Here is an 11,911-nt window from a genome sequence, read left to right on the forward strand (position 1 = left end):
TTGTACCATAGCATCTACTCATGACATTGTAAGAGGCTGTCCCAAAATTTATAATATATTAACTGATTTGAGAACAAGAATATGCCTTTGGAAGTATTCAGCTAGAATATTTGGACTTGTTAATAGTTGGTAAGTTTATGATGCTATAGTCTAATGCTACTGCTTGGAATATGTTGAAGTTTATATTATCACGCTAGAGATTATATTTTGAAGATCTCAGCCCCATTGGCTTTCTAGTTTCATTGGCTTTCTAGTTTCCACCCCTTATTTTTTTTTATTGTCATTTCACTCTTACTTATGGAATGAAGATATACTCGATTATATTTGGTTGTTTTAGTTTTAGTTGGCTACCATTTTCTGCAACTTAGAAGCTTTCTTTCCCAGTAAAGCAAAGGAATAAAATTAGTAGCACACTCTATCCTATTAGTACTATATATAGGTGGCCATCAACCTACACAGTAAGCTTGTTGGTTTTGCACACAAATTTAATGGCTTTGATGAACTTTTGATGGCTGCCCTTTTCTGCAAGTTTGAAGCATTTCTTCCCCATAAAAAGAGAGGATCTTCTCTCTTTCACCTTATTTCATTTTCTTGTTCCTCTACTTTGTTTGCTAATTTAGAATACTTACTACTATGTCTTTGCTTGTTTAAAGGAGAGAGTTAGTTCGAGGGCAGCTGAATTACGGGCCAACGAGATAGAAGTTCCAGATTTAGATGTCATTTACTTTGAGCTGTTTGGGAAGCTAAACAAGAGAAAACAAATTTCTGGAGCCGGACAAGCAACAAGAATCTATTTCCCTAATGCTGGCAGTTCGTCCATTGGTGGCTCAGTTGGAATTAGCGCGGAAGAGGTCCAGCGACAAATACAAGCAATGCGAGAACAAGTCACTATCGAGGTGCGCGAGGACTTGGGGAAAAAATATGATGCGTCGCTCGAGGACTTGGAGAAAAAATATGCGGCGAAAGATGCTGAGAGAGAAAGGGAAAATGCGGCGAAACATGCCGAGTTAGTGAGACAAAATGAGGAGATGCGCTCGGATTTTGAGAGAAAAAATGAGACGGTGTTACAACAAATGATGAACCTTAGTGAACAAGTTAAGCAAATGAGAAGTGAAAAATAGGTTTAGTCTCATAAATTAAAGTGCAAGACACTATTATTACTTTTATGAAACTTGCTGAGTTTTTGTTACTTTTTATTTCATTTTATTATGTTTTATTTTATAAATTATCCAGGAAATAATTTGTAAAAAAAATAATATTAGTATTTATAATAAAATACTGATTGCTAGCACAAAAGTGCTAGCAAAAATTCCAAGCTCAAACCCACAAATTTGCTAGCACAATGATGGTCCGCAAATTTTCTAGCACAATGGAGGCACTCACAACTTTTCTAGCACAATAGAGTCACTCGCAAATTTGCGAGCACAATGTAGCAAGGCCGGACTTCGCCTTATTTCTAGCACAATGGTGCTCGCAAACGAACATGTGCTCGCAAAAGTCGTCACAAGTTTGCGACTAGCGGTATATCTAGCACACGAGGTGCTCGAAAAGTGCTAGCAAAATGAGCTGTTGCTAGCACAATTGTAAGCTGTTTGCGAGCATAATGGTGCTAGCAAATGAGCGCATTTTTTTTAGTGTTTGTTTGTTGTTATTTTCCAAAAATCGTCTATTGTGGGGGTAAACCCTACCATGATCTATATATCTTAGTTGACAATTTGGATTTGGCCATCTTGCTAGAAATCAACCAAAGCTAATAATAGCTTATGGCAACCTAGTATTGATGAGAGTGATGTACTATTATGGGTTGAATAAGTATGCATGATTGGCACTATACAAATCTTGAACTTTCATTCAACAAAGTGTGCTTAGTGTTTTCGGCTATATATCAATAATTTTATTATACTTAAATACTCCAAGGAGAGAATATAGTACTACTATATATCCAATTTTAGCAATATATACATCTTAGTATTTTGTTTGGTTTTGAATACATGATGCTTTTCCTTAACAAAATCAAGAAGCCAAAGTCTTCCCAATCAACTAGCCAACTGAAAATTAAGTACTTGTATCATTGTAAGACCAAGTCAATGAAATGAACCCATTGTTTTGATTGTATTTTGGCATTGGCAGTCAAATTGCCATTTTATACATTCTTTCTTATTTTAATTTGGTGCCACTACCCCACTTGCTCATTCAATTGTTAATGTCAATATTCTAAATTCAAATACCGTCAACTAACAATTTATTAAAGATTTGTGGCTCTAAACCCTAATTAGAAAGATTTTTGTATGTAGAAAGGGCGAATTTGATTTGGTGAAAGTTTAAAATATCAAACAAGTTGCAATGTAGCATGGGGAGAAGGAAAGTCTACTTGTGATGTACCTACATCCCATGCTTGCCCAACATATAGATTAAAAATAAAGTCAAATATTTTTTTGGGGTTTTATTAAATGTCAAACAATTTGAAGGAAGATTAATGCATTTTGCGTAAAAAGCCAACGTTTTGAACTAGCTTTCATGTAAATGGGTTTGAACTTTGAACAATTTTTTAAAATCACTTTAACTTCAAAAATTCTCCACAAGCTTTGTTCCTTTTTAGGGCAATCCCTTCATTTATGGCGAATTATATTCCTCGTGGTTTTGGGTATTCAATTTTGACTTTGACAACCAAATTTTTATCCATTAAAATGATTAAATAAACTACAAAGTGTGTGTTTGATGTTACACAGGAATTATGTGGGTCCTAAATTTGCCATTTTAGCTAGTATGTGCTTGTTACTTCAAAAATTTGAACACTTATTTCAAAAGTTATAGTCCTCTATAATTTAATGAAACATATAAACTAACAAAGTTTCAAGGGGAAAAAAGTTATACTAGGAGTGCTTCTCAACTGAAAATCAATGATCTACCATAAAGGATTATACTTTTCAAATTCAAAACTATCGAATCAATCAACTACATAGGTAATACTTCCATTAATAAAAGCATTAGGTTTTGACTACAAATTATGGTTTTAAGACAATTAAGACTCTTGCTCTATCCGCCCCAATACATATGAGATATTTCTTTTGAACACAGATTTTTAAAAGTGAAAAAGAAGTAGAGAAAAAGTACTACGAAAGAGGAGAAAGTAAGAAAGAGATAAAGTGTTGCTTTTTGCACTAAAAGAAAATATCTCACTTATAGTGGGACGATATAAAAAGGAATACGTCTCACTATGAGACGGAAGGAGTATAAACAGGGGCGGATCTATTCATTCCTTAGGAGGGGCATTTGCCTCACCTCATATTTTCTCCTCTATATAAATATTGTCTATCATATAATTTATTTCTTTTAATTTTTCAGTAAATAATCCTCTTCCAAGTTTTTAAATTTTCTTTGTAGATAATTATTTGCCCCGTCCTTACAAATTTCTGGCTCCGCCCATGAGTATAAACTAAAACTCAATTTTAAGTACTAATAAATTATACTACTCCGCTAGTACTCTCGGAAGGAAGACATATATCTTTTGAATATCTATTAGTAACTTTTACTACTAGTATTTTATCCAAGCATTTATAGCTTAGAACATATTCATACTGTTGCTAAAAGTTGACAATTTTTTATAGGACACGAGATTCAGCATAAACACACCTAAAATTAATACACTTGAGTCAAAATTTATTAGATTTGGGTCATTATAAGAGTATCCATCCGGACTGAGTTTAGCTAACCAATTTAAAAATAATAATAATATTTTATTCTTTAAGAAAATTTTAAACTTTAATTTTATTCTTTAAGTTCACATAAATCAAGTTTTGATCGTGTAGTCAAATTTAATTGTGTAACATTAGGTTTTAATCGTGTAAATCAATTTCATATTTTTATCGTGGCGTGTAAATTTAAATTATATTGTGTTATTAACATATTTGTGTCGTGTGTAGATCATGTTCGGATTTAAAAATAGTAGATTAGGGTTCGTGTTTTAGTTGAAATTTTTCTTGAAGGGACAGATATGGGTTAAAGCTTTATTAGTTTGATTATTATTCAATTGACCTGATTATTACCTAATTCACATGCTTTAACAGCCCTAATATTAGGCTAATATAATTGATAAGTTAACTCACCAAAGTGTAAATGACAATATTCTCATCTCGGTTAAAACTATAAACGGAATTGCATTACTATATTGTGAAATACAATAAAATTAATATCGAAATATGTAGGAAATAAAAATATTGAAATGCAAATTATGGATCTAGAAGTGTTGTAAAGTTAGTGCTTGAGTTCAACTCACCAAGCATGTTAAAAACTGACGAGTTAGATCACTCGCAATAGAATATCAAAATACATTTATCATTTTTTTTACTCCTCTATTCAGCGGTATTTGAGTCATTTTATTTATTTTTACTCATTTTAAAAAAATAATAATTTATTCATCTCATCTTAAGTGATTGATTGTTTTTTGACATGTGTTTAGAGAAAATTATACAAAATAGTTAAAATTGAGAAAAAGTGAAATAAGTAAGAGAATAATGTAGATACGTACGACTTTCTTCTATATTATTTTCTCTCTCTTACTTTACTTTCTCTCTATTTTAACTATTTATTATCAGTTTCACAAAACAATAGCCAAAAAGAAATCAGTCACTCAAACTGAGATGGAAGGAGTAATAAATAGTTAAAGTGGAGAAAAAGAAAAGTATAGAATAGAGAATAATGTAGATAATTGTCACTTATTTTACTCTCTCCAATTTAACTATTTATTATTATTTTTTTTAAAATAAATGCAGAAAATAAAATTACACAATTATCGCATTAAGGAGGGATAAGACGTAACAATTTCATATTGAGTTTAGATCGGTAGTAAAATAACCATTCAAACAATGCGTGTATATACCAGAATTCACTCATCTAATTCAGCAATTTACAACGAAAATCTATGATGGCTATCTATTAGTAATTCATGGCTATGATTATTCGATCCTGTCTATTAACAAAAATCAATTCGTCTTAATAACTAAGCAATATTTTTTCTTTAACGAAACTTATTACTATTAGCCACTACTTGGATAGTCTTACACACTATCGTACGAAACTCAGTTGCTTACTTTTATATGTCAGGTAAATATTATATATCCTCATTAAATATTTTAATGCATTACATTGTACTTCCTGTGTACGAGAGTCACACTTTTTCTATGTTGATCCGTTCCATAATAAATTAATAATAGTTACATTTTATTTTTACAATGGTAAATAGGTACAACAATCCATTAACTCATTTCACTCACGTTTTATTATAAAATCAATATAAAAAAATAGATTTCATATTTTATTAACTTTTTCAATTCATTATTCTTTATATTTCTTAAAATTCATATCCACTTTTTCAGTCCACTATTCTTTATATTTCTTAAATTCTATATTAGTGATTTTACTTTCCATATCAAACACAATTCCATATCAAATACAAGTTAACCAATCATATAACAAAAATCGGACCAACCAAAGAACATTCTAAGATTGCTATTCCATAACTAAATCATGAAGAATGGATATAGACTATCAAATCCTACCAAACTCTGTCAAGGCAATCAAACCAGCCCTTAGTTTATAAAATTGAATTCTACTACTTAATTCTAGATAAATAATATTATAATAACTAGTTACAATTACCGCTTCCAACTTAAACAAATTCACAACTTAAATCATATAATAATAATAAGTCTTAGATGATTATTGATTAGCCTAAAATAATTAGTACTACAATAGTACTTTCCTCATTCTTAAAATAAAAAATTCTTAATTTTTTGGTCAGTTTTTTAATATAGAAACATTCAGGTTTAGCAAACGTCTTTCTATCTCTCTCTCATAACAATTAAAGCACGTAGTATTTCAAAGTATCAGTAATTAATTGCTAATTAATTACCAATTCCAAATTAAGACCAATTTTCAACCAAAGGTTAGAAGATCTTGTGATTAATATAATGTCAAGTGTAATATATTTTAAATTTAAATAATTATTAATTAAATTAAAAGGGTATTTAGTATTTCAAAGTATCAGTAATTAATTGCTAACTAATTACCAATTCCAAATTAAGACCAATTTTCAACCATTAGGTTAGAAGATCTTGTGATTAATATAATATCAAGTGTAATATATTTTAAATTTAAATAATTATTAAATGTCCAATCTCAATAAAAATGTGTTGATATTTTCTTGTCCTTGTATTGATATTCTAATGTCATATTGTTGATATTTGTAATACACAATGTTGATATAAAAAAACACCCACGAAAATTATCATATGATAACATAATGACAATATTACTCTTTTGTTGATATTTTGTCTACTATTTATTGAGATTTGTGAGCTTTAATCTCATTCATTCATTTTAAAATCCAAGGATGGAGATTTAGTCTTGATTTTGGATTAGGATGCTATAACCATTAGAATAGTACCCTTTCAAACATAATTTTAAAAATGTGGATAGTATTTTTTTTTAGAAAAAAATGAAAACGCGTTTTAGAGTAAAGTTTGACTGAAGTCAACGTTGACAAAAAAGTTGATGGGATTGAGATAATGATAATCCCAGCACCGTCATCGTGTACGACTGAAATACGTCCACGTCATCATAAGTTGCACGCTATCTTGCCACACCAAATTAATTGCCACCGCAAATCTACGAACTTTTTTCAAACATAGGATAGGTTCACTAGTTGTCAATATTATTCTTATTCTACAAAATTTAATACTTCCTCCGTATATACAGTCCATATATATGTGTAGCAATATTTTTCTCATTCTTTTTTACTTTACCATAATATAACCTCCACCTTCACAATTTAACTATTAGTTTTATAAATAAAATATGAGCAGAATAAATCGGTGGAATGTAGAGTCTACTTAATATTATGGTAAAAATAAAATATAACTCTTACTCCCTCCGTCCCACATAATTTTACCCAGTATTTCATTTTGCGCCGTCCTACATAATTTTACCCATTTCACTTTTACCATTTTTGGTAGTGGACCCCATATTCCACCAACTCATTCCTACTCACATTTTATTATAAAACGAATACTTTAAAAGTAGGACCTACATCCCACCAACTATTTCAATTCACTTTCCATTATACTTCTTAAAATCTGTGCTGAGTCAAAGTGTGTAAAATTATATGGGACGCAGGGAGTATTATAGAACTAAAATGATAAAACAAAACTCTTATTGTAGGATAGAGGAAGCAATTCACAGTATATCCTCACAATACAGGATAGAGGTAGATTATACACACGTATTTCACTAATTTGTTGACTAAATTGACGGATAAAGAAGGAATGAAGCTCTATATATTTGATATTTTTTTCTCAATCTCTTATTAAACATTTCATCAGACAACGACCTAAAACATGGAGTAATAGATTTCGCTTCGACACTCTCCACAACGTTCAACGCTAATATCTTTTGAACCAATTAAAAAAAAAATTTGCTCTCTCAAAATTCTATCTTCTTTATAAAAAAAACATGAGCAAAAATTAAAGAAATTTGAAAAAAGTCAAAATACGGACAAATTTTTTGGCTATAATATAATCCACGTAAGAAACGATCCATAATCTGTCAAATAAAATACCGACAAAGATTGCAGTGACAATGAAAACATAAACGGAACATTCGGATTATGATTGAACGAATAACTATGTGTTGATTAAATTGGAAATTTGCATATGTTGTGAATTTATAAAATAATTGCACCATTTGTTGTTGAAACATCGTTTCTCAATCCAAATATGAATAATTCATAGAATAAGTGTATTTTATAAAGTTAGAAATTACTATTTTATTCGTCCCATAAAAATTATGTACACTTTCTATTTTTGTTCGTCCCATAAAAATATATGCATTTCCATTTTTAAAAAGTTATCTAAATTTCTCATATACATCAAGTTATAGTACTAAGAACACCATTAAACTGTTTAAAATATAAAAAGTTGATGTATATTAATGAAGAATAAATTGTGATAAATGTTATAAATGGAGGAAGGAAGTACAAACTTAATTAATTTGCAAAGGAGGATTCCGGTGACATGATGCAAGTAGGCTATTTAGCTAGCTTCTAATAAAAAGATAAGATCCTAATTCAAACTGAAAACTTTATTAGAGGCATAGATTTCATGGTTGACCTTAATAAAAGTAAACCGTTAGCCTTTTGTAGATATTAGTCCAACTTCTTTTTACGCCAGTAGATTTATTTAATTAGTAGGTTAAGCAACATTATTATTAATTTAAATATATTGCCGTGCAAGTCTGAGACATAATCTACGTGGCAACATGCAAGAGTTACTTATGATAATTCAGTTTAAGAAAATATATTTATTTAAAAATAAATTGGGAATATATACATATAGGACTGTGGCTCATATAGATCATGTTCATTCTGAATAATCAGCAAGCATGCATGGGAATATTTAGAAAAATAATCACTAAATGAATATTTTGAATTTGAAACAAACAATAGTGATTCAATTTTGACTATCTATTATTTGCATGGTTGAGAAACAAACTTCGTAATTTAGTATATTAACTTTATGCCAACAACCATTAATTAATGTTTATTAGGTTTCTAATTTTGACTCCAAAAATCATATTCAATGGTATTCGCATCTTGAATGTTTGAATGGTCTTATCGGCATTGAATTAGTAAAAATGTAAAATGTCTAAACATAGCATATAAAAACATAACATATCATGTATAAGTAATAAACTTAGATGCAATAATTCCATTAAAATCATAAGAGTAATAAAAACATACATTTGTTTAGAATAAAAGGCATAATAACTAGAAAATTTATTGTGATCAACTCTAAATTACTGAAATGAAACTAGTACATAAATTCTATTCAAAATGTATATACTCCATATAAAAACATAACATATCATGTATAAGTAATAAACTTAGATGCAATAATTCCATTAAAATCATAAGAGTAATAAAAACATACATTTGTTTAGAATAAAAGGCATAATAACTAGAAAATTTATTGTGACAACTCTAAATTTCTGAAATGAAACTAGTACTACATAAATTCTATTCAAAATGTATATACTCCATATAAAAATATATTTGTCTTAACACTCCTCTCGTTCCGCATTAACATAGTCATATTTATTAGGCCATTCCAACATAATGATCGCTTTTATTTTTAATAAAAAGTAACATATTTATTAACATTTTAATTTAAATACTAAAAAGAAACACCTCTATAAAAAAAATGAAGTACAGTAACATTTTAAGAAGTCATACGCTCTATAATTCATTAATTAATCCATCCAACAACCAATTGCATTAAGAAAAAAAATTCCAATTTTAGGAGATACACATCTCCAAAAATTGAGTAAAACATTAAACATGTTTTGGACCACCATTTTTCAAAACTAATCTACTATTTAGTTAACTAATTAATCAAGTCATCCAATACAAATAGATTAGTGTAATATGAAGTCCGCTTTTTATATTAATTTTATAATGAGTTAATGGAACGTGAGATTTATTTATCATTTGTAAAAGTGAAATGTCACTCTTATTGTGTAAACGATGACTCCGACTGAGGGAGTAATTGAAATATCCCCTAACCAATCACGGTCAAATCATTGCTAAAAGTCAGACGGCGGTGGAGATGTCGGCTCCGCCCAATCGCCGCCGACAAAGTGAATTTGTTTTATTGAAACCGTGTATTGTGTAATGGGCTGAGATGAGTTCCTTTCCTATTCACAGATTCCCCTTAACTTGTTATCAAATGTGAATTCCCACCTCACCCTTGACCGGCCACCTTTTTTTTCCTCTTTTAATAATAATTTCTCTGACTTATTATCCTTATTTTAAACACATAAATAGGAGTACTCCATACCAGTATTAATACATCATCCGTCTACGAAAAATAATCTCATTCTATTTTACGTAAATTCACAAAAATTAATCATGTACTACAAATTGTAAGTTACTTTATTTTTTTTATTTTCTATTTTTCTTAAAAAAAATCTTTTTCTCTCTCCTACTTTGCACACGTTGTCTTTTCTATATTATAATTTATCAAATTTAAATTCAAACTCGTATCCTCCGTAAATATGACTATGTTTAATGCAGTAATTCATTAGCTTTGAACTATAATACTTTTCTTTTGGAATGAGCTCACGACCCAATAAATCACTTTTATATTTTGAAAAAAGTTCCAAAAATATTTTTTATTTTATTTTCTATAACCACTATTTTTAAATTTTGCAGTATTAAAAAGAAATGTTTCCTAAACCGGACTAATAGTAATTAAATTAGAAGCCAAGAATCCTTTTTCTCGCCGACTCATTGATTTGACGGCGTTAATTCAACCCCCAATCGATCTTTCTTATAAATAGTGGTCTGCGCAGTGACCTCTGTTAAATGGACTGATTATTCGTCCTCTTTTAAAAAAAAAATAAAAAAAAACAAAAATACTATAGTATTACTACTATCTCGTTACTGTTGTTGTGTTCAACGGTACATATATATACTTATACAATTATACATGATTGAGAGATTGAGGAATTTGAGAATTATTTGAAGGTGGCGAATTCAAGCAAAAGTGGGGGCGAAAATAGGGAGGATTTATTTGACGATGGAATGATTAACAATGCGTTGGATTCGCTGTTGATTTCTTCTGGCTTTAGCAGAGAGACAGAGATGTCAGCCATGGTCTCTGCTCTCTCTCACGTCGTAGCCGGCCGCGGCGGCACTGAGGTGCCGCCAGACGCCGGCGGTGCATGCAAGAGGGCACGTGACGATGCCGAGCCCTCCGAATCTCTCGCTAGATTTTGCAGAGGATACACTGATTTTCCTCTCCGAACTTCCAATTTAGGTAATTATTTGCTTCTTTACCTTACATGCCATTTTTGGATCATTCTTTATTAATGATTTAGCGGGCTATTTGAATCAGTCCACTAAAGCATTTTCTTGAGATCAATAAAACAGTACCTACTCAGTATATAATTTTGAATTGAACTATAAGTTTTCACTTTTATTTTTATAATTGTAATAATTAAATTTATTTTGAGAATTTTATTATATTGTAATTATGTTGAGAAATTTTCATCTTTTATTGAGAATTTTTTATTATAAGCTCACAAGTTCTATGAATGGCACATTAAAATGTGGTCGATTAGTTTTTAGTGCTATTAAATAAAAAGTTGCGCATTGCATTTTGGATAAAAGAAAATTTGATTGACAATGATACAAACCGAACAGGAGAAACAAGCACGAAAGCATCATCAGGCGCGGCGGCAGCAGCAGCAATCTACAGCTACACTCCGACAAATAGAAATTCACAAGAGAATGCATCGTCGTCGACGAGAAGATACAGAGGCGTGCGGCAGCGGCCGTGGGGGAAATGGGCCGCGGAGATCCGCGACCCATTCAAGGCGGCCCGGGTCTGGCTCGGCACGTTCGACTCGGCCGAGGACGCAGCCCGGGCCTACGATGAGGCCGCGCTCCACTTCCGCGGCAGCAAGGCCAAGCTCAACTTCCCCGAAAACGTCAGCCTCGTCCACGCCGAGCCACCGCCGAGGATCGCCGCCGTCTCGACAGCGGCCGACCCCATTGTTCACACCGAGAATCACCAGAATGTGAATCTTGGTGCTGGATATTTTACGCCTTTTTCGGTGGCGGAGGGAAGCCAGAGCAGCGGTGGCGGTGGCGGTGTGCCTGAATTTTCTTGGGATTCCGGCAAACGGTCTTCGTCTGGTTGAGATATTTCTTTTTGGTTTTGTTCTATAGCTAGTGAGATTGGATTTACGACAAGAATGATTTCTTCATAATACTTCTGTATTTCCAAATGTATTACGTCAACCACACAAACAGTATACTCCTTTTCTTGTAACCAAGGTGATCTATTTTTTTTCA

The 11,911-nt window shown here is 31.1% G+C and overlaps 1 protein-coding gene across 1 annotated transcript; it reads left to right on the forward strand.

Moving 5' to 3' along the window:
• Positions 1 to 10,318: 10,318 nt before the first annotated feature.
• On the forward strand, positions 10,319 to 11,911 carry LOC125215983 (ethylene-responsive transcription factor ABR1-like). The gene is made up of 2 exons (XM_048117576.1): positions 10,319 to 10,871; positions 11,258 to 11,911. The coding sequence occupies exons 1-2, from the start codon at positions 10,637 to 10,639 to the stop codon at positions 11,755 to 11,757; spliced, it is 735 nt and encodes a 244-aa protein (XP_047973533.1). The 5' UTR covers positions 10,319 to 10,636; the 3' UTR covers positions 11,758 to 11,911.

Source organism: Salvia hispanica, chromosome 3 (assembly GCF_023119035.1).
Source record: "Salvia hispanica cultivar TCC Black 2014 chromosome 3, UniMelb_Shisp_WGS_1.0, whole genome shotgun sequence".
NCBI lineage: Eukaryota > Viridiplantae > Streptophyta > Magnoliopsida > Lamiales > Lamiaceae > Salvia > Salvia hispanica.